The following is a 24609-nucleotide window of genomic DNA, read 5'->3' on the forward strand; positions in this document are numbered from 1 at the left end:
AGCACGATGGCGCTAAGAGGTGTTTAATGGAATTCAGGCACCACTGGTTCTTTTTTTTTTTTTGTTGTTTTTGTTTTGGGTTTTTGTGTGTTTTTTTTTTTGTTTGTTTGTTTGGTTGGTTGGTTGGTTTTTGGTTTTTTTTGTGTGTTTTTTTCTTTGGTGGGTTTTTTTGGGGTTTTTTTTGTGCGTGTGTGTGTTGTTTTTTTTTCTCGTTGATTTGGGAAACGAAAAGGGCTCAGAGGCTCAGGTGCAAGCCCGTGCTGTGTCCCCAGAGCTGCCGTGTTTAAAGCTCTGCTCCCCCAGCACACAGCCCTGCTGGGCTGGGCACACGGGCTGTGCTCTCTCTCCTCCCGATGTTCTCTCACACACAGATCCTGGTGGAGTTTTCCCACCCTGACAAACACACAGATTCACTCCGTTATCCCCAGGAATCCCCAGGAATTAAGGGAACGTACATTCACACCCTTGCAGCACGGAGAAATCCAGGTTCTCCTTGTTCTCCCAAAGCTTTCTGAAAATCACCAGACTTGAAGGATTCCTCTGCTTGAATTCCATCAATGTTATTACCGGGGTGCCCTCCTGCATGTGTGTCCACAACCATCCCGGGGTCCCACACGGACACGGGGGGACAGGAACATCCCGGGGCTGAGCAAGGGGGGATTGGAGCATCCTGGGACTAAACACGGGGGGATTGGAGCATCCCCGGAGCTGAACACGGTGAAGAATTGGAGCGTCCCCGGGGCCAACACCGGCACAGAGGGACCGGAGCATCCTCGGGGCTGAACACGGGGGTTTTGGAGCATCCCGGGGATGAACTTGGGGGGATTGAAGCATCCCCAAGTCCGACACCGGAACGGAAGGACCGGAGCATCCTCGGGGCTGAACACCGGGATTTGGAGCAACCTGGAGCTGAACATGGGGAGGAATTGGAGCATCCCCGAGTGTGACACCGGCAAGGAAGGACCGCAGCATTCCTGGGGCCGAACACAGAGGGATCAGATCATCCCCGGGGCCGAATACGGGGAGGAATTGGAGCATCCCCGGACCCGACATTGGCACGGAGGAATTGGAGCATCCCCGGCTCCAACCCCGGCACGGAGGGACCGGAGCATCCCCGGGTCTCGGCGGGCGGATCCTGCGGTCTGGAGCCGCCCCCGGGGCCGGGCTGGAGCCGCCCCGCTCCGTCCCCGCTCCGTCCCCGCTCCGTCCCCGCTCCGTCCCCGCGATGTCGCCGCGCTCCGCCCGCCTGGCGCGGCTGTCGCGCTCCGTCACCTTCAGCGCCTGCCATCGCCTGCACAGGTGAGCGGCCCCGCACAGGTGAGCGGCCCCGCACAGGTGAGCGGCCCCGCACAGGTGAGCAGTCCCGCACAGGTGAGCGGCCCCGCCGGGAGGAGGCTCCGAGCCCTCGCCGCGTTCCCTTCCCGGCTCCGTCCGTGGCTCAGCCCCTTCCCGCAGCTCCGCCAGTGCCCGGCTGCAGTTCCGTGTTTTAACTGAGCCGCTGGCGCTTTCGGTTTGTAAACATCGCCCTGCGCCCTCCCATCTCCCGCCTATCCCCCCAAAACTGATCTATTCCTAAAGGGTGCCTTGAGCTGAAGGAGATTTTAGGCTCGGCCTCTTCTCTCAGGCTGTAGGACAAGGGGAAACAGCCCCGAGCTGCGCCGGAGGAGCGTTGGGCTGGACATCAGCAGGAATTTCTCCATGGAAAGGGTGGCCAGGCCCTGGGAGGGGAGTCCCCGTCCCTGGAGGTGCCCAAAGAACTCAGTGCTCTGGGTCACAGGCTGGGCTCAGTGATCTCACAGCTCTTTTCCAGCCTCAGTCATCCTGGGATTCTGTGATCTTCCCAAAATGTGCCTTGACCTGAAACACTCAGAGCAGGCCCCTGGATTGCTTCAAAGGGAAGATATAGAGAGAATTCCGTTGTATTTCTTGGAGAGACTCCCTAAGTTTTGCTAATTAATAATAAACCCAAATGTGCAGCTTGCTCCAGGCCTGAGTGATTTTGGGCCCAGATGTTGAGCATTTATCCAGCAGTGGTGTCAGGCAGATGCTGTGAAACAGACACAAAACCACGGCAAAAAAAAAAAAAAAAAAAAAAAAAAAAGAATCCACTGCTGTCAACAACAAGATCTCTTCGTGGAGCAAACATCCTCTGTGTGTTTGTACCTCCTGAGCTGGTGGGTTAAATGTGGGAGAGGGAAGAGATGGAGGCTGGAAAGCAGAGTTGAGTGAATCCAGGAACATCTGGAGCAGATGCTGACGTGCCACGCCTGCCTTTCCCACAGCAAATCCCTGAGTGATGAGGAGAACCTGAAGCTGTTTGGGAAGTGCAACAACCCAAATGGGCACGGACACAACTACAAAGGTAGGGAGCAGATTTCCATCCTTGCTCTCAGGCTGGGGATCACCCCAGGAGGGCTGGGCCACTCATTCTCAGCTGCCTGATACAGCTTTTAGTGTATTTGTGTTTTTATTAAGAATTAAGAGGAAATTTCAGCAGCAGGGGGTTGAACCATAGCGTGGGTTTGGCAGCTGAATAGATAATAAATATTTATCTTCAAATGCCACTTCTTGAATCAAATCTGCTTGTTTACACTCTGCAGAATCATTGTGATTGGAAGGGAGATTTTTTCTAAGCAAAAGCCATGCAAATTAAGCAGCCTGTAAACATATTTTGAATGTTGTTTTTTTTTTTTTAACAAGTTCTCCCATTTCTACACCCCGAGCACACAGAATTGGATCTCTCCAGTTCCTGGAGTGGCTCCCTGGGTTGTTGGCACCTGAAATCTCTGCTCAGGAGCTGCTTTATCAGGGAAGACAGGCTTATCTCCACCTCCTGGGGCATCAGACCTTGGGGAAGGATTTTTGTGCCTCTGAGTCATTGTTTTTATGGAGCATCCCCTCATTTTGTAAAAACAGTCCTGCTCCTGAGTGCACCCTGTGGGTGAGCAGGGAGTGGGTTGTGTGTCCCCAGCAGCAGCAGATTTATTTTGGGTTCCTGGATATCACAGTGACCTGATCTTTTCTTTTTTTCAGTTGTGGTCACCGTGCGTGGAGAGGTGAGTGCAGCCAGAATCCTTTTTTTGTTCCTCAGTGTGGCAGAATCCCCACGCCTGAATTTCCCAGAGTATTTTGGAAACTCTGTGCACATCACTAGAGAAGGTTTTCCGTGGTCATTGTCCTGTCCACAATGAGGATTTGCAGTTTAATGCCGTTTTCATGCTTTTATCATCATACTTGAAGACTCTTACAGTGAGTTGTTTCTCCCTGGTGTCAGATTTTAGGAGAGGGAGGAACCTCTGGAATTGTTTCCAGGCTTGGGAACATCACAGGAGTGGGGTTGGAACCCTCTGAGAGTGGAAAGATATTTTCCACGGATATCTGTGTCTGATTTGTGTCTCCAGGCCACCAATGTCCTTTGTGCTTCCCCTGCAGATTGACCCAGTCTCGGGGATGGTGATGAACCTGACAGACCTGAAGGAATACATGCAGGTAAAAACAGCCCAGTCTTCCTTCCCATCCCCTGGGAGAATTGATTAGAGCTCAGCAATTTGTGTGGTACCAGCATGGGGACGTGGTGAGCTGCTGATGGCAGGACATAAAAAAGAAATTAAGGAATAATTGAAGACTTAAATGCCTTAGCTCTGTTATGTGAGGCAGTGCCGCGTTTCCAGCTGGGAATTTCACAGCTGGATTTGGGGCCATTTCCCTTTTTTCCCCATCCTGCCTGGCTGTGTGTGGTTATTTGAACCTCGGGCCAGGCAGGGACAGGGCTGTCACCATCCTCTCCCTGCAGGAAGCGATCATGGAGCCACTGGACCACAAAAACCTGGACAAGGACGTGCCCTACTTCTCTGAGGTGGTGAGGTGGGTGATGGGGGCTCCTGGAGGGGCTGGAACAGTCTCCAGGGTCTGATCACAGAATCACAGGATCACAGAATCCCTGAATAATAGGATCACAGAATCACAGGGTCACAGAATCACAGAATCACAGGATCACAGAATCACAGAATCACAGGATCACCAGGTTGGAAGAGACCTCCAAGATCATCAAGTCCAACCCACACCTTAACACCTAAACTGACCCATGGCACCAAGTGCCACATCCAGGCTTTTTTTAAACACATCCAGGGATGGTGACTCTACCACCTCCCCAGGCAAAGCATTCCAATAATTCATTATTCTTTCCATAAAAAAACTTCCTCCTAATATCCAACCTGTATCTCCCCTGGTGCAGTTTGAGACACATCCTCTGGTTCTGTTGCTGATCCCACCTGGGGACCAGCAGCCTTTACCTGTGTGCTGCCCACACCTGTGTCCAGCCCTGCTGTCCCTCACGGGCCTGGACAGACAGGACCTGTCCATCCCACCCACGTTTGCTGGCAGTGCCACAATCCCCACCTAATCCAGGTGTCATGGTCCCCTTCAGCGTCCCCCCAGCCTTGGTGACATTTCTGCCACTTCAGCTCTGACCCTGCTGCTGTTTTCCCCCCCCAGCACCACAGAGAACATTGCCGTGTTCATCTGGGACAGCCTCCAGGAGCTCCTGCCCCAGGGAATCCTCTACAAAGTGGAAGTGCACGAGACAGAGCAGAACGTGGTCGTTTACAAGGGGGAGGAAACCATTGTGAAGTGAGATCAGCCTCAGCTCCCCAGCTCAGGAGAAATGCTCCAAAACGAGCTCAGTGCACCCCTCCAGCCCTGCCTCCTGTGTTGATCACGACAAGGGCAGATGTTTCACAAGGACCCACTTTGCCCATCTGGGTTCTCAGCATGGGTTGGTTTCTCTGCTTCTTCTCAAGACCTTCCTGTTTTGCCAAGCTGAGCCACCCAGCTGATGTGAAATTTAGAATTGTGCCCTGGTAAATAAAGCAGCTTTGGGGGCAAGAGGTGGCCTGGCAAAATCACAAAAGTCTTTGCTTTCTCTCTAAATTAAATAATTAATTTATGATATTTAATAATGTGAGCTTTGGTATTGCTTTGCTTCTTGATCAAGCAGAGGAGCATTTGTGAGAGAGAACTACATTATCTTTTTTTTTTTTCTTCTTCTTATCAGTTTATTTCCTGTGCTGCAGGCAATGTTCCTTCGTGTGGCCAGCAGATCTTTCTCTGTGTGTGGAACTGGTGTAGTGGGCAATTAAAAAAACCCCAACATTTCTGATCCAAACTGGAGAGCCAAAGGGAGCAGGGTGTTGGTGAGAATGGAAAACTGAGGAATCTGAAGTGGGAATGTCACAGCCCCAGTGGTGGCAGAGCTTGGGGGAGGGAGAGCAAAAAAAAAAAACCCTAAATCAACCTCAAAATCAACCCCAAAATCCAACGGAGGTTGTTGCAGCAGGATGAGCCTGTGAGAGGAATTTAAATGGACACTACCCCAATCATCCTGGATATTCCCAGAGCTGGAGAGGGATTTAAACCTCAGTTATCCTGGATATTCCCAGAGCTGGAGGCACACTGGGAAAGCTGAGGAGAGGCAGTGAGGGAATGGTCATTGCACAATTCCTGTGGCCAAAGGCCATCATCAGTCACAGTGTCTGTCCAGAGGCAGAAGTGACAGTGCTGGCTGTCATTCCCTTTGTCACATGAGCAGTGTCCTGAGGAGTAATTGGGAATGGCCATCAAGAATAACTGAATAATTAAAAAAAAAACAACCCTGTTAAGTTTACAAGGAAATGGGGGATTTGAACAATGGGAGCAAACAGCCCCTTTGGGGAGTTTAATGAAGTTTGCCTAATTGTTCACCTTGGCCACACTGTGCTCCAGGCTGAGGTAGAGTGGGGTTTACACTGCCCAAAAATACCTGGGATGGTTTTAAAACTGGTTTGGAATGGAAAGTGAGAACTGCTTTACCTGAGCACAGTCCTGTGCTGACCCCTGGCCTGGTTCAGCTTTGCTCAAACTCCCTGAGCTTCAAAAAGGGAATGGTGAGAAAAATGAGAGATATTCCAACTTTCCCCTTTGGCAGAGCAAAGCCTCTGCCCTGGGAGCTCCAGCTTTGAGGTTTTCTTTTTCCTTTTTAAAGGTGGTGCTTTGGGAATATTTGGCTGCAGGCTCCTTGCAGTGTCAGGGTGCTCAGTGCCTCGGATGAAATGAACACTCTGCTGACACATTTGCCCCTTTTCCCTGCTTTTTTCTGTCCCCAAATGTGGATCCAGTCATTTTTGTTCAGCTCCATGCAGCGAGGTTTTGCAGCTGCTCTGTGGCTGAAGTGATGTCAAGTGCTGGTGCTGATTCACAGAGCACTGGTGCCTTCAGTGAGTCATGGACACTCAAACACATCATGTGCTGGTTTTATCAGAGCAGGAATTCATTCAGCAAACAAAATGTTACATCTGTACAGCACAGCCCACTGCTTTTATTGACATGGAGGCAGAAAAACCAGCCCAGGCTGCTCTGAATTTCTGCAGTTCAGCAGCCCAGGAGAGTTGAGTATTTATTGTCTATGCACCTTGGAGATTTACCTGTGTCAATTATTCTGATCTCTGGGATTAAATGACTGCAGCTCTGGGGAAATGGGAATAAATTGGGTGGCTGGGCAGTGCTTTGGGTGAAAGGGGTTGGAAACAGCAGAGCTGGAGGTGGAACTGGAATTACAGTGGGAGCTGTCCCTGATCCTGCTCAGAGGGGTCGGGAGCTTTGCAGGGAATTCTCTGTGGAATTTCAAATTCCCAGAGGAGGGAGGGAGGGTTCTGTAGGGAGGGAATGAACTGCCAGAATTAAACATTAAGCTCTGGGTTACTGAGTGATGAAATGCTCTGAAGGACTGTTCAGGTGACAGTGGGGGCCAGGACAGCCCTGAGAGGTCACAGCTGATCCCAGCAGAGGCTGTAGGAGCAAAACTTCCAGCTTTATTATTTATTTATTTATTTATTTATTATTCCAGCATTAAAAAAGTGAATGATAATGATGGGAATGTGTTCAGTGGGGCTGACAGACCCAGCTCTGCCCTCCTGCCACGTGATAAAATCAAACCAGGTTTTGTGGGCTGGGTGAGCAGGGGGCATTGCCAGCACCTGCCTGAGTTTAACAAAAAGCAAAGTTTGGGGCTGCCGAGGAATTCTGGCAAACGGCAGCTTTCCTTTTTATTAATTTTAAGTTTTTCCACTGATGAGGCTCGTGGATGGCACGAGGCAGCACCTCGGGATAATCTGAGACATGGAAGGTGCCACAGGGATATTTAAATGCAATTTCATATTTATTATCCAAAGCTGTAATCTTAGGAGCTAGATGGATCAACAAGGAGATTGGAGTTGAGCAGTAATTTCCAGCACTAATTAGGATTTTATTGTGTGTTGTGCACTGGAGTAGCAGGAGATAAAGCATGGCCCTATCTCTGCTAATTACTCTGTCTCCTAAACAGATGCCAATTTTAATGGCTGGGCACTAAAAAATTCATTTCTCTGGAATTCTACAAGGAGGTTCCATGAATTCAGCACTGCAGGCTCAAATTTCATCTGGGGAATTGTGGCTTCAGAACCCAATCCCTCCACAACTCAGCAGCAAACAGGGAAAGAAATGGAAATTAGGATGGAACAAATGGAATTTACACTGAGGGCACGAGAGGGAGAATTTCCTTCCCTTTTTGAGGCAAACCATGGCTTTTGTACAATTTGAACAAGCAAGAGTTGAGTGAGAGCTCAGCCTGAAAGCCAAACGTGCCTTAGCAGGTGTTTAATCACAACTGTCAACTTTTACTGATGATATTTCAGACAACTTTGTGGGAATTTAGAAAAATTTCCCACTTAGACCTGATATCTGAGTGCCTGAGAAATATAAATGGGCAGGCACAATTTTTTTTTGTGAATCCCTGAGAAATATAAATGGGCAGGCACAATTTTTTTTTGTGAATCCCTGAGAAATATAAATGGGCAGGCACAATTTTTTCTGAATTCTTGAGAACTATAAATGGGCAGGCACAAATTTTTCTTGTTCTGCTCAGCTCCTGTGTGAAATTTTCAGGCTCCTTTATTGCCAGGCTCCTCAGCCACTGGGGAATTAGGATTTGTTCCTGACCCTTCCCCCCAAAAAAAAACCTCTGGGTCACCCTGTGCAAGGATTTCAGAGCTCAGGCCTCACCTTTATTTATTCCTTTATGTGTGAGATCAAAGCCAAAGATTTCAGAACCATTTCAAAGCCCCCCAACATCACAGCAGAGCCAGGAAATAATGGCAGGTGCAAGAATCAATTTTAATTCCTTATTTTATTTAGATCGGTTTGAGAAAAAAAAAAAAATTGCTTCCCACATGTTGGAAAATTTCTAAATAAATGTTTTGCCCATATAAAAATACAAATAGCAATGAAATCAAGACATGCATTGGCCCACACAATAATCTTGCCCTACAGCAAAATCAGCTGTTGATTAAAAAAAAAAAAAGGAAAAAAAAATGCCCACCTTGCCTTTCTAGAAAAATCAGGAAAAAAAAATAAATTAGAGGGAAAAGAAAGAGAAACTTTGTGATCTGCTGAAAGAACAAAATTTAGGGGATTTTGGACCGAATAACAACATGGAGCATGAATTGCTGGGGCTGGGGGGGGAGGTTGGCAGCAGAATTTCCCTGCCCAGGCTCAGCTGAGCTGTGGGGCTGTGCCAGGAGGGGAGGGAGAGGCAAACCCAGAACCCTCCTGGAGCAGGGATCCTCCTCCTCCAGGACTTCTGTGATGAGGAGATCGTGGACCCACGAGTGTCCCCTTGAAATGGGGTCTGCTCAGCCCTTTTTGGGTCTGAAATCACAAAAATATCCCATATTTGCTTTGGCTGAGTTGGTGGGCCAGGATTGCTCACACAAACCCTGAGAATTCCCTGTGGAAGTGCATTTACCACCCTATAACACACACAAAAATGAACCTTTTTTTTTTTTTTTTTTTTTTTTTTTTTTTCTTCCTTCTTCCTGAGTAAATCAGCTCAGCCCCATGTTCCCCAGGGAGGGGAAAGGGGCAGCAGAGCTGGTTCGAGTGCAGGTCTAGGAGAGCAGGAGGGCTGTGAGGAGCAGCAGGGCAGGCAGGAGCCAGGAGCTGCCCTGAGCCCTGCACACCGAGCTGTGGGTGGTGCTGGGGGACAGCGTGCTGTTGGGAGGCAGCTGGGTGCTGTTTTCTGCCCCTGAAATGGGAAAAAAAACCAACCTCAAATTATAAATCCAAAGAGCCGGCTGAAACCTTCTCCAGCAGGCTGTGCTTAACTCTGGTTTCACAGAAAATTACTTTCATATTTTTCATACTGTTTCATTCATTATTTTCATCTTTTCAAGGGGTCAAACCCCCTGTGGAGGAGTGGGGTGTCTGAATGCATCATCAGCACCATCACCCTCCAGACTGGGGCTCTGTTTTCTACCAGAAACCCTCCCTGATGGCCAAGCCACAGCTCCCAGTCCATTCCTGGCCCAGCCCCTGCAGAAATAAAGAAGCCTGGCCTCTGGTTTGTAGCTGTTTCGTGTCCCTTAAAGCAAAAAGGAAAGGTTTGAAGTTGGAATGATAACCTGAAAAGCCTCTGTCTTTGCCTGGCTGCTGGGGATGTGGGATATCCTTCAGCTCCAGGCATCCTGAATCCCTCCTTGCCCTCTCCCCAAAGCCCAGAGTGAAGCCCCTGCTTGGTCCTTCCCCAGATGTTGGAAATTATTATTATTATTATAATTATAATTATAATTATTATTATTATTATTACTATATGGAAGATTATTTACCTGTGCTCAGTATCACAGTTTTGAGCTCGTTGGTGTTGTTAGGGAAGCTGAGATAAACCCTGTGGGAGGAGAAAAGATGAAAACGAGCTCAAAGGGGGGAAACTGAGTGTCTCATGTGGGGATGGGAATTTTGGAGCCACCCTGAGCTCACTTATGGTGCCCTCCAGCCACACGGAGCTTTTTGGGGGTTATTTTTAACATCTGAAATGGTTTCTCCATCACATTTTGGCTGCTTCTGGGCTGGGCTGGGCTGGGGATGCCTCTTAGCAGGGTGGCAATTAACAGGGAACCATCTGCTGCCTGTAATTAGAATTACTCCTGCCAGGAATTACTGCTGTCCTTCCTCCCCCCCAGATAAGGCTCTGCTTCCCCCGGACAAACATTTCCCAGCAGCGCTAATGGAAGTGCTCAGCAGGGCCATTTCCACGGGATTAATCTGCATTTCCACTCACGGGAGCACCTCCAAATCCCAGAGCAGCCCGGGGGTGGCTTTGGGCAGCACAATTTCCCTTGGTGAAGGGAGAGAGACAAAATCCAGAGGGTTTTAGTCGGCCCCTGGTTTGAGGAGGGGTTGGTTTTGGGGGTCTGTCCTCACCTGATTTGCACAGAGGCCAGGCTGCTGTTGGGGGATGTCCAGCTGGCCGTGCTCTCAGTGATGTTCAATTCTGCAGTGTCAAAAGAGCTGCAATTCCTCGTGTTGTTCCCCTGCCACGTCCCCACCGAGCTGTTCTGGGGTGACAGAGCCTGCAGCAGGTACTGAGAGCTGCTGCTGTGGTTTCTGCTGTCCTTTATGGTCACTGGCGACACAGCAGGGTGGACAGGAATGAGATTTCTGTTCCCAGGGTTTGCTCACCCTGGGTGACACTCGTGGTGTCACAGCCTGCACACAGGGTGTTTCACCACAGGGGGAAGAAAACCCTTTATCTGCCCCCAGAACAGGAGGAAAAACCCCTTTATCTGCCCCTGGCCTGCTCCCCCTGAGCACAGGAGGAAAAATTCCTTTATCTGCCCCTGAGCTGCTCTATCCTGAAGAAAAAGCCCTTTATCTGCCCCTGAGCTGCTCAGACCCCAGTACAGGAGGAAAATCCTCTTTATCCTTCCCTAGACTGCTCAGACCCCAGAACAGGAAGAAAAAAAATCCCTTTATCTGCCCCTGGACTGCTCAGAGGCCAGAACAGGAAGAAAATTCCCTTTATCTGCTCCTGAGCTGCTCAGAGCCCGGGCTCAGCCCCTGCTGCCCTGGGTGCCACACCTGGCAGCCACAGCAGAGCCCTGTGCATGCCAGGGAATGGGAAGGGCTGGAAAAAGGAACCTTGGGGCACCCTGAGCCCCTGGCTGGCTGTGCTCACCCTCCCCTGCCCCAGGCTGGGGTTTTGGGATTTTTTTTTCCCCAAGCAGAAGCTGGACCACGCTCAGGTGGGGCACGGAGGGGGTGGTGGCAGTAGTGGCTGCCCAGGTCCCTGTGCCAGTCCTGGCACGTCCCTCTCAGCCTTCAGCACCCCCCAGGCCAGCCCTGCCTCAAACCAAAGCTGCCAGGAGATGATGAGAGGCAGGAACTGCCATCAAACCTCCATTCCGTGCTCAAAAAAAAATTGAAATAACAGCAGGGAGCAAATGGGAAAAACCCCTCAGCCGAGTGCTGTGGGTGCTGCTTGGGTGAGATGTGAGGGAATCTGTGCTGGTCACACCTCGTCCCCTGCAGGAAGGGATCAGTGTCTCCCCTCCTCTGTTTTCTCAGCATTTAGGTTGTGCTGGGGTTCAGGACAGAGGGAGATTTGTTGGCAGGGGCCAGGCAGGGTCAGGCTGTCCTTTACCCCATCCTTCTGCAGAAATGCATCTCCTGCCATGGGAGCTGAAGGTTTGGCAGCATCAGTGAACCTCTTCCCCTTTGCTGAGGAGGGCAGAGTGTCCGAGGGGAGGGGAGGGAAGGGAACCAAAACCACAAAACAACTTCCCCAAGTTCTGTCTTTTCAAGAGCATTCAGCTCCTCCTGTGCAAGCTCAGGCAAAAAGATAAAGAGAGGAAAAAAATCGTCCTGAGGAGTGAAAGAGAATTTAGGACTGAGCTGTAGAGGGGAACACGAAATAGGAGCAAAGAGGTGACAACAGCTCTGTTTGCCCATCTCCTGCCTGAAATTAGAAATAATTAAAGTAGGAAGAAGGATGTTCCACCTCCCCCAGTCTGAGCACGTCTGAGAGCAGCACAGGGGCCAGGACAGAGTCAGAGATTTCTGTGCAGGGGGATGTGAGCTGCAGGCAGGGCTGCCTTACCCAGGTAGGTTGTGTTGGGCTGGTAAGTCTCAGGTGATGTTTCCACAGAGAAATTCCCTTCAGTCGCATTCCAGAACCAAGGACACCTTGCTGTCTCTTGGCCAGCCACTGTCCCCAGCAGGAGGAGGGGTGCCAGGAGCAGGAAAGCTGCCATGGCCCCTTTGGTGCCTCCTCCTCACCCACCTGCACCTGGGAACTGAGAAACCCCAACACCTCCCCAGTCCATTTTATACCCAGGGCTTGATGAGGTCAATGCAAATATTTCCTCCTCCCCATCCAGGTCACACCCCCCTGGAGGTTTCATTGACAGAGACACTTCCTCCTACCTACCCTGCCTTGGAGAGAGCTGAAAAACAAGGGGTGACCCCACTGAAGGGGTTCAAATGGGCAGTGGGGACATCCCTGAGGGATCCATGGGCTGCACATGGAGTCCTGTGCATTTCAGCAATGGTGACCAGCCCTGTGAGCTCCTGCAGAAGCCTTGGAAATGTGGAGGAGCCTCCACCTTTGCTCCCTGCTCTGCTCCAGGCTTTTCTTGAAAGCCAAAACAGTTCCAGAAAATGCGAGGAAAAACCCAGAGAGGGAGCATCCCTGTGGAAATGCTCAGATTCAGCTTCTGATGCAGCCTGGGAACAGCTGGATAACGAAGGGCCATGAGGGCTGGTGTGTCCTGAGCCCCTTTCACAGCCCCTCCCTGATGGACACGACATTTTCTTGCTGGGGACACATCCCTGATGTGACTCCTCTCGAGAAATTTTGGCTGAACGCCTCAAATAACAGCACATGAGGAAAACAGCTCCAGTTTCTCTTTGCTCTCCTTCCTGGATTTTTCCCCCTTCTCCCCTCGGGCCCTTGGCTGATTTTGAAGATAATTTTGAAGTATTTAAAGGCCAATTTCAAAGCTGATTTTGAAGTATTTCAAGGCTGATTTTAAGCTGATTTTGAAGTATTTCAAGGCTGATTTTGAAGCTGATTTTGAAGCTGATTTTGCAATATTTCAAGGCTGATTTTGCAGCTGATTTTGCAGCGGGATTCTTCCCTCTCACCTTCCACCTCCTTGGGAAAGGAGGAGGAATTGGGGCCAGAGTGAAACCCGGCTGTGAGACACCCAGTAATTAGGGGTGATGATCCTGAACCAGCGCCCCTGGATGGGGATGGCTCCAGGAGCTGCTCCCAGGGATGGTTCAGCTGAGGGTGGATCTTTCCAGCAACCAAAAGGAGCAACACAGCTACTCCAAATGAGCTGGGTCCTCTCCTAAAAAAAGAAGGGAATGGTCTCTGTTTGCCCCTGTCTGCCTGACACTCGCAGAGCCCCAGGATCACCAAGGGTGGAAGAGACTTTAAACCACACCCAGTGACTCCACCACCTCCTTGGGCAACTTATTCCAGTGCCTGGCCACTCTTTTTTCTGATTTTTTTCCCCTAATATCCACTCTGCTCCTCCCCTGGAGAAGGGGATAAATCTCACTGGTGTTTCTGATGCCCTGGTGCATGTTTTTTGGGGGGTTTTGCCAAGCCCACTCCATCCTCCTCCTCCTCCCTGGCCCTGCTGAGTCACTCGTGCTGCCTGAGTGGGAGTTTGGGTTTCCTTCCCTGTGATCATCAGCCCCAGAGCTCCTCACCCAGTGGGCTGCAGCTCTGGGAAGCTGTTGTGTAAAATATTTCTGATAAAACTTCTGAACAGAAGTGGGAGAAAAAGGAGGGATGGAATAGGGGAGTTCAGGGCAAAGAAGAGAGCAGCAGGAAAGGTGCCAGGGAAAAGGAGAATGTGTTGGAGGAAAATTTGGCCCCAATGCAGAGAGTGTGGGCAAAAAAAATTGAGGTTTTCTGATCTGTTGAATTCACAGAATCAAATTGTCCTGCAGAGCCTCATTTCCCTGTGGTTTTTATCTTGTTTTTTGCCCTTCTGGGAGCTTCCCGGGGCAGAGCTCCTCAAAGGGACTGCACCTCTTTGGGAATGGGAACTGCTGGAAAAACTTTTCTGGGAGCACAGAAGGAACACAGGAAGCACTTCAGCAATGAGAGCACATGGGATGGGGAAAGAAAAGGGAATGGAAGCAGAGGGTTTTGCAAGCCCAGCTTCCCTCTGTGCTCTTTGCCCTGGGCAGTTTCGTGTAAATTCTCCTTGCAAGAGCCCTGTGCCATCCTCTGGGTGGTGGGGGTGACTCAGTGGGGTGTCACTGCGACAGGGCTGGAACCACCTGTGTCCTGTCCTCTCGGAGAGAATTTCACCTGGGAGAGAAAAGGCAGGGTGGGGTTGGTGCCAAAACCTCGCCAGGGCTAAGGAGAGCCTCGTGAGGGGTGGTGGAAGTGATTTGACAATTCTTGTTACATGATCTGCGCTCTGGGGCTTTTCAGTTTTGTTCCTTTTTGGTTCTTGAAGGGGTTGATCTTCTGTGGGGGAGTGGCAGCTGAGCCCTGAGAGCTCTGGGAAGCAGGAAAATTAATATTTTTATCCCTGAAGGTGACTGCCAGGGCTAAGCCCATGAAACAAAGCCAACCGAATGGGTGTGAAGTGCAGTGGAGGAAGGGCAGGAAACAGAAATTTCTGTGGGAGATCTGTGTGTTACAGAGCAAATTGAGCTCCTAAAGGGTCCAAAGTCCTCGGAGAGGAGCTGACAGGGCTGAGGCTGCTCAGAGCAGCATCCAAGGAGCTGAGCACAGCTCGTGGCTCCTCTGGCTGGGGACTGCAGGATCTGGCCCCAGCCAGCTCCACAGTCTGGCTTTAGGGGCCAGAATCAACAGAGGCTCTGGGGAGGAGCAGCTGCTGCATCCCCAGCTCTGCTCCTCAGGGACTGCTCGGAGATGATGCAGGGGTGTTTCCCTGGCTGCCAGCCACACTCCAGCCTTGCACCAGATGGGATGACTCGGGATTTTGCTCCCTCTTGGCAAGCAGGCAGGAGTTATCAGCTCGTCTGGCTCCCTCCTCGCTGGCACGAGTGCTGTGCTTCCTCCCCTGTGCCCGGCTCCTGGTGGGTGTGTGCGAGGAAGGAGTTAAAGGAACATTCCTGGAGTCCCCAGGCCAACAGCAGCACTCAGGGCTGTGCTTCAGGAGCGGAGCTGGAACCCTCCAGCACGTGGGGAATAATCTGGGGAAGAGCAGAAGGGCAGGAAACCCAAACCTGCTCCCACCAGGAGGGGATGGCAAGGGAGGGGCGGCTCCTTTTGGCCAAATGCAGCAGTCACAGAGAATAAACCAGAATAAACAACTGCACAAGCGCCTGCTAGGGAGCACGGAAATGTGAACCGCAGGGAAAACCGGGGCTGGGCAGGGACAGGGAGTTCCTTCCATTCCATTTCCTGGTGCTGGAACCGCTCTGTCTGGGCTGGGCTGGGCTGCAATCACCTGCACACCGGAGCATCCTCTCCCCTCCTCTCCCTCTCTGGCCCTGCCTGGCACAGGGTGAACTCTGCCCAGCTCTGGGCAAGGAGAGCTGTGTTTGCTCCGAGCTCCTCAGCCCGGCTTTATGGGGTTATTTGCTTTGGGTGAAGAACAGTTGAGATTTACTGGGCTGTTTTGCAAATATTGTGTTTTGTAAATGTGGGGATGAAGGGGTTTTTTTTTACTGCTCGAACTGCTGAGCTGGCTTGAAAAGACTCCTTGTCCTTCTGGAGGTGTGGGGCGAGTTCCCAGTGCTGGGATGGGCTTGGCAGCCTGTCCCTGCAGTGTCCCCAGCCCCAGAAACCCACCCCACCCCTGCCTCCAGCCGGGAGCAAAGAACAGAGAGAGGAGCAGGGCAGGCAGAGCCTTGTGGCTCACTGGAGTTGCAAATGAGGTGTGGGGTGGATTTTGCATCAAGAGGTGCACGCAGGCTGCCAGTGCCCCACGTGTGCTGAGTTTGCTGCAGGGAAACACCTCAGCCTGCTCCTGCTCAGCACGAATCCTCAGCTCCGAGGGTTTATCCGGCTGGGATAAGAGAAGTTGGATTGTTCTCTGCAGGGATGAGGTCCTGAAAGCCCCCTCGTAACCCACAGGGAGGGCAGGGCAGGGCAGGGCAGGGGGAATCAGGAAGGACAAACATTTTGTCAAAAGGAGCTTCCCCAAAATGAGCAGCTTCACAAGGGAATTGTGCTGCTCCTTTGTACTCCTGCAGAATGTCCCTGGTGACAGGAGGCAGGAGAAAAGCAGCCAGGAGCTTGTTCTGTGGGAGCTCTGGGCTCACCTGCCTGCTCCAGCTGCTCTCTCCCCAATTGCAGCCCAGTTGTCCCTGCTGGAGCAGAGTCCTGTTCCCTTTCTGTGCCTCCAGAGCCTTTCTGGAGCAAACCCCAGGCTGGCTGTCCTGGTGCCTTTGCTGCTCTCCTCCCTGTCCCAGCCCAGGGATGGTCCCCAGGGTCCCCAGCTCCATCCCAGTGTCCCCAGTTCCATCCCCAGTGTCCCCATCTCCATCCCAGTGTTCCCAGCTCCATCCTTGGTGTTTCCATCTCCATCCCCAGTGTCCCCATCTCCATCCTTGGTGTTTCCATCTCCATCCCCAGTGTCCCCATCTCCATCCTTGGTGTTTCCATCTCCATCCCAGTGTCCCCATCCCCATCTCCGGTGTCCCCAGCCCTGGGGAGGGGACGGGAGCCTGCCCAGGTGTCTCGGTGCCACCTCCAGCAGTGCTGCTGTGCACAGGGTGCAGCTGCCTGTGACTCCTGAGGGTTTTCCTGGAGCCAGAGCCTGGGCACAGCAGGGCCCCAATGTGTCACACATTGTCCTTGCCATGCAATGCAGAGGCACAGCCCTGCTGCCAGGGAGGTGCTTGTGGCAGTAAAGCAGACAGGACTCAGTTTATTCATACAGGAAAAGCCAATTCTTTATTCACATTACTCGTTTTGATACAGTTTTTACAGACCTCGTGTTTAACTGCACTTGGTTAATATTTTTCTTGTGTGTGCACGTGATAGGACTGTCTCTGTCTACAGGTATTTACATTTTTTCTTTGTGGATTCTCATGGGACAGATCTTTTGTTGTTACAGGTGCACTTATTTTTCTCTCCAAGAATAGGTTGTTGTGTTAACTGACTTTTTATTCCTCTGATTCTTTCTTATGGGAACTTACAGGCTTAGCTGATGATTCAGCAGAGCAAGGTCTGATTTATAAAGCCTCTCTTTTATAAAATCTTGTATAAAATCTTTCCTGGTATGCAGCAGTGGCTTCTGCCCCAGTGCCACCTGAGCTGCCACAGGCATTTGGGGCAGGAAGGAGCAGATTTTGGGAAAAGGAAGGGGAAAAGGATGCCCAGTGGAGCTGGGCTGCCCAGGAGATGGCAGCAGCTTCCCACAGTGCCAGGGTCTGGTGTCCTGGCTGCTGCCACCAGGACGGGGCTCAGCGCACCTGGAGAGGCGTTTGCTGAGCCTGATTTCCATTTTTACCTTTGCATTCCGCCCTGATAGGCAGGAATCGTGATCCCAGCCCTCTGGAAGGGCAGGGTTTGGGCTGGAATTTTCCTGGCTGGTTCCTCTGCTCCTCCATCAGCAGCTTTGGCTCCAGGGGCTGGGACAGGCGTGTCCCTGCCTGTCACTGCACAAGGTCAGGAACTTCCCTGTGATGCTCAGACTTGGGAGGAGACAGGAGGGTATGGGAGGCTGACCTCACCTGGGAGGCTGCTCCAAGCCTGGCCCTGGTACCTGGGCTCTCGTGTGAGAGCTGCCAGGTTGAAAGCAGCTCCCTGGGATTTCTCCCCAGCCTGGGAGGTGTGGCTGGACCAGTTTAACAATTCCAGGACCATGCTCTGACCCCACTCCGGGCCCTTGCTCTGCCTTTAGGAAGAGCTGTGTGAGCAAAGCCCTGGCTTGGACCTCAGGGTTTGTCCTCCCTCACCCTGAGCCCGTTCCAACCTTTGCCCTCCTGGACAAGGAAGTTTCCAGAACCTGGGAGCTTTTCCTGCCTGGTTCCTTTTCCTGGCAGCCCTCGGTTGGGGCTGAGCCAAGAGCTGGGAGCAGTGCCTGATGCTGCCACCACTGCTGCCACCTCCAAGGTGGAAAATGAGCATTTTTTTGGCTGCAGAGCCAAGAGGTGTGGTCGTGGATAAGGAACCTGCAGCTTTATCCCGGGAGCTCCCTGCTGAGACCATTTATTTCCCTCCTAGGGTGCATCTGTCCTTCCAAACCTGAGCACCACGAAGGTGACTGGACCCAGGCTGGAAGGAAAATGGATCCAATCAGTGGTGCGTGTTTAATCACCCCTTCCTAATGCTGCTTGGGGATTTCCTCTTTAATCAGTAATTAATGTGCCTGGCAATTAATTCTGCAGGACTCTCAGGTGCCCTGAGCACCACAGGGTGGATTCTGAGCAGTCCCTTTCTTACCTTGGGGGAGTTCTGAGTGGTGAAGTTGCTGTGATGAATTGCAAGAGATATCAATTTCTTTCCTTCTAAGTAGTATGATTTTTAAAATTTTTTTGTTTGTTTTTTAAACTAGGACATGTGCATTTCACTTTTTGGAGATCAAGGACCAGGCAGCCAAAGGAAGGAAGGGAAAGAGAAAACTCTTGCAATTAAAAAAAGGGAAAATTGAGAAAAGTTGCCCTGAGTAGATTTTGTCTTGCATCTCTCAGCTCTGAGACTCCCACATCTCGGGGCCCTTTAAAAGGAGAATTTCCCCCCCTGATTTCCCACCCTGAGCCCCTGTAAAGGCTGCAAGGTGTGGCCTGTGCTGTCTGTATGGGATTGACCTCCAAGAACTGAGCTTGGCTGTTCCTGCACAGCTCCTCAAGAGCAATCTGAGCTCAGTTTTAGCTCCAGGAGCCTTTAGCAGTCAGTGGGTGGCCAGGCACTGAGGAGAGGGCTGGTGGAAGAGGAAAACACTGCAGAACTGGCCTGGTTTATCCAGGCTTTGCTAAAACCCTTCTGCCCTGTCTCAGAGCACCTTGACCTGATCATTTGTGTTCATGCCTGGCAGCTCTGCACTCGCTGGGGAGAGAGGAAAAAAAAAATAGAGGAGGAAAAACATTAAAAATGCTTCACTTGAGCTGGAGATTCAGCCCTGCCTTGGCTTTCTGCCGGCTTCAAACAGCAGCAGGACCTCTTGTGTTTAGCCCCAAAGGAGTCCCTAATTAATGGAGAAACTGCAAAGCTCTGAACTTGTTTGGGAATGCTTTAGTGCAGTGGCCCCCTGAGGTTCATTAAACAAATGAATTCAAAGCAATCAAATAGCTGGGATCTTCAAAGTGACAAGGACCTCAGTCCCGGGGACTGAAGGCAGGCTGGCACTGCAAATAAAATATTTCCTGGAATTGGTGGAACTGCTCCCAGTGACACGCACAGGAAGCAGGAAAGGGAAGCCATGGGCAGAGCAGATTCCCAAAGGGAAGGGGCAGCAGCAGCTCCAGCCCTGCCTGTGCCCTCTGCCAGGGGCTCTGCGTGTCCCTGGGGGGACAAGGAGCAGCAGCTCAGTGAAGGCAGGGGTGACAGGGGATTGCCAGTGAGTGGTGCAGCTGAATGGGACAGAGGTGTGGGGAGCAGGAAATCCAGGAGATCCCAGGAGGAGGACAGGGATGTGGGGAGCAGGAATGAGATCCCAGGAAATCTCAGGACCGTGGGGAGCAGGAATCCCTCAGGAGAAGGACAGAGCTGTGGGACTGCTCTGAGAATTTGGAGAAAACCCCACACCTGCTGTGCTCACTGATTCTGAGCAAACCCCTGGCACAGCCCCGGATATTTTGGGCATAGAGGGTGTCTCATAACAAATATCCACTCTGGGTGCAGATATTTTGGGCACAGAGGGTGTCTCATAACAAATATCCACTCTGGGTGTGCAATGGGCCCGGAGAGCCCCCGGGCAGTGACATTTCTGGGGCAGGGCTGCAGCTGAGAGCCGTGAAATTCTCCCCAAATTCTCTCCAGCACCTCCAGGGCACCGCTGCTCTTTCAGCACTCAGCCCTTCCTTGAGCTGGGACTGCCAGCAGTGGGGATCAGCAGCCACCCAGACAGAATTTAAATTCTGTCACGACGGAGGGGAAGGAGGCAAAGAGCCCCAAGCCTTGCCCTGGTGCCTCTGTGCTTCCCTTTGCTCCAGCTCAGCATCCCCTGCCCCTCATCCTCCTGCTCTCCCCTGGCCCAGCAGCATCCAGGAATGACAAAATTGATGACTGGAACAAACAAATAAATGTTTGGAGAGCCTGTGAGCTCCGTTTATATTCTGTTTATACACCCAGGATTGTATTAATGCAACCTGACAGGCTGGAGTTCAGCTCTGGTTCAGGTACTGGCTCCTGTTCCCTGCAGGCATTTCGGAATTTCTCTCCTGTCCTGGAGGGAAGCAGAGTTTGCCTTGTCCTGGATTTTCCCTCCTGATTGCTTTGTCCCAGGAATTTCCAGGTAAATCCATTCTTTTTTAGTAGAGACACTTATTGAAGCTTTGTCTCCTGATTTTTAATTTTAATTTCAGTGATCATTACCGAGCTGCTGTGAGATGCAAACTCATTTCTTGCAGCTTCTCTGTCGAATATTTGGTGACTTTTTCTCTGACCTTAGAGGCAACTTGAGCCTCCCTCCTGGCCTGTCCTACCCTGGCACTTATTTTCTGAGGGTCTAATAATTGTGATTTGGTTTATTGAGGTAAGCTGAGCCCAAGGTGCCCGCCCTGCATAAATCACCCTCAGCCTCTCATTCTGAACACACACAGCACTTAAAATATTTTATATTCACAGCCCAAGGGTAGCAAATCCCTGGCAACTCTTGGATTTTCTTTAAGCTCTCTTTAAACCCTCAATGAAATCCTCCCACCACGAGATCCAAGTTCATTTGTATGAATTATCCAGTGTTTTTGTTAATTACCTTCCCTGGGTGCTATAAATTACACAATGCCGTGCAATTTATTATTGAAATGCTGCATGAATCACGCAGGGCAGGGAGAGGGGAGGCTGGGACAGCAGGAATGGAGGAAAACAAGGCGTGGATTTGGGGATAAAATTCTCTCCAAGCCGGTGCCACTGCAGCGCCTGCCGGATTTCCTTGGATTTCAAGGTTTTCTGAGGCAGGCTGGTGGGAAATGCAGGAATTGTGCAGCCCCCGGCGGGCTCAGGGTACCGGGGATGTGAAGGATGCAGGGCTGAGCATCCCCGGGAGGTGCCAGGGGAGGGAGAGGAGCTTTCCCTGCGGGCAGAGCACAAAAAAACACCAAAAAAACCCCCAAAAACCAAAAAAAACCCCACCCAAACAAACAAAAAAAAATAATAAAAATATAAATATATATAAAATAATAAAACCTTTAAAATAAAAATTCAGAGACTAATACTGACAATACTAATATTAATGCTAATTCTAATACTAATACTAATGCTAACTCTAATACTAATATTAATACTAATTCTAATGTTAATTCTAATGCTAATACTAATACTAATACTAATGCTAATTCTGATTCTAATTCTAATACTAATACTAATACTAATTCTAACACTAATTCTAATGTTAATTCTAATGTTAATGCTAATACTAATTCTAATGCTAATTCTAATTCTACTACTAATACTAATTCTAATACTAATATTAATGCTAATACTAATACTAATTCTAATTCTAATACTAATACTAATACTAATACTAGTACTAAGTTTCTGTCCCAAATGTGCAGGAGAGCCGGATGTTGGAGCAGGAAATCGCTGCCTTCTCCCTGCCCATCCCTCCCTGCTCCCTGCAGGATTATCCATCCAGAGCTGCCTCTGGGCAGGGGATTCTGCAGCCTGGAATTCTGATTCTGCACCCTGGAATTCAGCACTCTGGAATTCTGCACCCTGGAATTCTGCACTCTGGAATTCTATAGCCTGGAATTCTACACCCTGGAATTCTACACTCTGGAATTCTGCACTCTGGAATTCTACACTCTGGAATTCTGCCTTCTTGGGCTCAGTGAGATTTTTTTTTTTTTTTTGTCACGGATTTAACTGGAGCCAGAATTCCCCGTCCCTGGTAATGCTCAGAGCAGGACTTGGTAAAACGTTTATTTCAGAAACATTTATTCCACAAACATTTATTCCACAAACATTTATTCCAGCAGTTCCTGCTGCAGTTTCTGCTGTGGCTCCCCGGGGAGGGCTGGTGACTTTTTCTCCCTGGATTTTCTGCTGCGCTGGTGGCAGAGCTCTGTGCCGTGTTTAAGGAAGGAGAGGAGCACGGGCAGAGAGCTCCTGACACCCTTTGCAGGGAAATCAGCCACAAATCTGCCTCTGCTGGGTTTGCTCGAGTTCATAAATTCTGCTGGAGAATAAATAGATCCTAAATTACACCCTGGCCTGGCCAGAACTTTCATCTTGCCTGTCAGGACTGTGTAATATTAATTATAGCCTGCTCCAGCTGCCCTCAGGGAGAGCTGGCACACGGCTGCAGCACTCAAATGTGACTCTTATTTGATTTTTTTATTTTTTTTTTCCCCATCTAATCAATGCCCAATAAATCTGTAATCTCCTGAATCTGGACATCTGTGCTTAATGTATCCGGGGAGTGACCTAATTAAATTCCAGTTGAGACCATCTCAGGATGGGGCTGGACCCTTGGATTCCTGCTCTGGTGGCATCACAAGGGTGGGGGGAAATATCCCCGGGGAGGTTTGTGAGGGCCCCAAAAAGTGACCCCCTAACAGTGACCATGGCACAAACTCCATCCCCACAGCTGCTGCAGGGAAATGCTGCTGTTAAACCCAGCTTAAAGCAGGGCAGGGATAGGCGGAGTTTAGAATTCCTGTGCTGGATCCTGCCTTCGGCACGGAATGCTGAATGTGCGGGGATGCAAAAGCAGGGTTTGCGTAGTGCTGCCTCCACACTCGGTGTCTTTAGGGGTTCCTGAGCTGGAGGGCGCACCCAAAGCCCGGCTGTGATGGTGCTGATGATAAAAACCAGGTGGATTCCTGCTCTTGGGGAGCGCTTTATCCATCCTGACCGGCCACGAACCGGAGCGTTTGATCTGCATCTCCATCCTTCCATCCCTCCTTCCCTCCTTCCCTCCTTCCCTCCTTCCTCCCCTCCCTGCTCAGCCACCCAGCCCTTCTGGGGATGAAATGGATTACCAGCGTGCTTTTATTTCAGATAAACAGGAGATAAACCCTCCTGCTGCAGAGCGACATTTGCTGTGTGTGTGTTAATTCTATTTATTTTACTCCCCGAGCCTCACCTGCAGCACCAAGAGCAGATCCCATTATTTAATGGGGCCGGGATCTTTGTTTGCTTTGTACGACAAAAACAAACCCCGTTTAATGAACGCTAATGAGCTTAATGCCTTAAATTAATGACGGCCGCTCCCACTGCCCTTCCTTATCCCTGTGGCATCTCCAGAGGGTCTCCATGGCAACTGCTCGCCACGGTGACATCCCGGGGTCCCCGGGGTCAGGGACAGCTCCGGGCAGAAAGGGGAGCCCAGGGAGGCTCAGGGCGCTGGGGAATGAGGGGTTCTGGTGGCGATACAGCCCCAAAAGCCACCCTGAGCAGATGAGTGATGAGTGTCCCCAAATTGAGTGATGAGTGTGTCCCTAAATTGAGGGATGAGTGTCCCCAAACTGAGTGATGGGTGTCCCCAAACTGGGTGATGGGTGTCCCCAAACTGAGTGATGAGTGTCCCCCAGTTCAGCGATGTGTATCTCCCAGCTCAGTGTCCCTCCGAGTGATGGATGTCCGTCCGTGCCTCAGTTTCCCCCGCTGGGTACCAGAATCCAGCTCTCCCAACATCCCAAATTCTTTTGGGAATTTGCTTTTATCGGCCCCTGGAGGGGAGGGAGCTGCAGCTGCACAGATCCCGCCTGTCCCAGGGAGCAGCTCCGGCATTTCCAGGGCGCTCTGGGTGACAGGAACGGGGAGAAACCCAAACCCAGCTGTGGCTGCGGGGCTTTGCAGGGCACAGCTCCTCCTGGCCTTGCTCTGCTGGAATTACAAACCTTTGAGCTCTGTCATTTGTTAATTACTGAGGGCCTGGGTAGCCCTGGCAGGTGCTGGAGGCAGGTAAATTGATAATAGTAGTAGTAGTAGTAATAATAATAATAATAATAATAATAATAATAATAATAATAATAATAATAATAATAGTGTCTCCAGGGATGGGGACACCCCAGCCAGCCTGGGCAGCACTTCCAGCGCTCAGCCCCCTCCCAGGAAAGAATTTCTCCCTCAGCTCAGGGGGGATATGGCTGTGACAACCCTTTGGCATCCCCGACAAACGCTTCCAGCTCAAAGCTCCCGATAATTCCATGGATTCCCCTCGCTCCAGGGCTGGGCAGGGCTCCGGGATTCCCCTCGGTACCAGCAGATGGCAACCCCTGCCCAGGCAGAGCTGGGCTCCCCTCCAGCCTGCTCCGCGCACAGATGTGCAGCTCCGGGCATCCAGAGGTGCTCCCGAGAATCCAGAGGTGCCCCCTGGCATCCAGAGGTGCCCTGAACATCCAGAGGTGCTCCTGAGCATCCAGAGGTGGTCTCGAGAATCCAGAGGAGCCCCCGGGAATCCAGAGGTGTTCCCGAGCATCCAGAGGAGCCCCTGAGCATCCAGAGGAGCCCCCGGGCATCCAGAGGTGTTCCCGGGAATCCAGAGGTGCCCGCGGGCATCCAGCAGCTCCCAAGCCAAGGGTTTGGTGTGTCCCGAGGAGTGGAAGGACGCTGGGGGCTCTGACAGAGGCCGGGGTGGATTTTTGGGCACTCTGCCCTGCCGTGCATCATTCACATCCCTGCCCTGCCGATTCCAGCTCAGCTGCCTCTGCAAT

General features: G+C 51.0%; 2 protein-coding genes and 1 long non-coding RNA gene across 3 annotated transcripts; 2 read left to right on the forward strand and 1 right to left on the reverse strand.

The window, feature by feature from the left end:
- The first annotated feature begins 1167 nt into the window (after nucleotides 1-1167).
- Nucleotides 1168-4958, forward strand: PTS (6-pyruvoyltetrahydropterin synthase). Its single transcript, XM_014884683.2, has 6 exons — nucleotides 1168-1299; nucleotides 2283-2362; nucleotides 3034-3056; nucleotides 3433-3489; nucleotides 3794-3864; nucleotides 4495-4958. Exons 1-6 carry the CDS (start codon nucleotides 1226-1228, stop codon nucleotides 4631-4633), a joined length of 444 nt encoding a protein of 147 aa, XP_014740169.1. The 5' UTR covers nucleotides 1168-1225; the 3' UTR covers nucleotides 4634-4958.
- A 3224-nt stretch (nucleotides 4959-8182) lies between these two features.
- Nucleotides 8183-12142, reverse strand: LOC148221371 (uncharacterized). Its single transcript, XM_088177864.1, has 4 exons — nucleotides 11945-12142; nucleotides 10270-10471; nucleotides 9675-9733; nucleotides 8183-9094 (listed from the first exon to the last, which is right to left on the reverse strand). The coding sequence occupies exons 1-4, from the start codon at nucleotides 12096-12098 to the stop codon at nucleotides 8958-8960; spliced, it is 552 nt and encodes a 183-aa protein (XP_088033990.1). The 5' UTR covers nucleotides 12099-12142; the 3' UTR covers nucleotides 8183-8957.
- A 4570-nt stretch (nucleotides 12143-16712) lies between these two features.
- LOC148221372 (uncharacterized) lies at nucleotides 16713-21592 on the forward strand. Its single transcript, XR_015808214.1, has 3 exons — nucleotides 16713-18094; nucleotides 20154-20246; nucleotides 21505-21592. It is a non-coding gene; the product is annotated as an uncharacterized LOC148221372 (long non-coding RNA).
- Nucleotides 21593-24609: the final 3017 nt, after the last annotated feature.

This window comes from Sturnus vulgaris, chromosome 23 (assembly GCF_052056855.1).
Source record: "Sturnus vulgaris isolate bStuVul1 chromosome 23, bStuVul1.hap1, whole genome shotgun sequence".
In the NCBI taxonomy this organism is placed as follows: Eukaryota; Metazoa; Chordata; class Aves; order Passeriformes; family Sturnidae; genus Sturnus; species Sturnus vulgaris.

Bases quoted from the DNA above. Each gene is read 5' to 3' on its own strand.
- PTS (XM_014884683.2), top strand. From the start codon at position 1,226: ATGTCGCCGCGCTCCGCCCGCCTGGCGCGGCTGTCGCGCTCCGTCACC. The intron at 2,363-3,033 runs GTAGGGAGCAGA...TCTTTTTTTCAG, and splicing joins GCACGGACACAACTACAAAG to TTGTGGTCACCGTGCGTGGA. The intron at 3,490-3,793 runs GTAAAAACAGCC...CTCTCCCTGCAG, and splicing joins ACCTGAAGGAATACATGCAG to GAAGCGATCATGGAGCCACT.
- LOC148221371 (XM_088177864.1), bottom strand. From the start codon at position 12,098: ATGGCAGCTTTCCTGCTCCTGGCACCCCTCCTCCTGCTGGGGACAGTG. The intron at 9,734-10,269 runs GTGAGGACAGAC...CTCCTCCCACAG, and splicing joins CTGGCCTCTGTGCAAATCAG to GGTTTATCTCAGCTTCCCTA. The intron at 9,095-9,674 runs GTAAATAATCTT...TTCCCATTTCAG, and splicing joins AACTGTGATACTGAGCACAG to GGGCAGAAAACAGCACCCAG.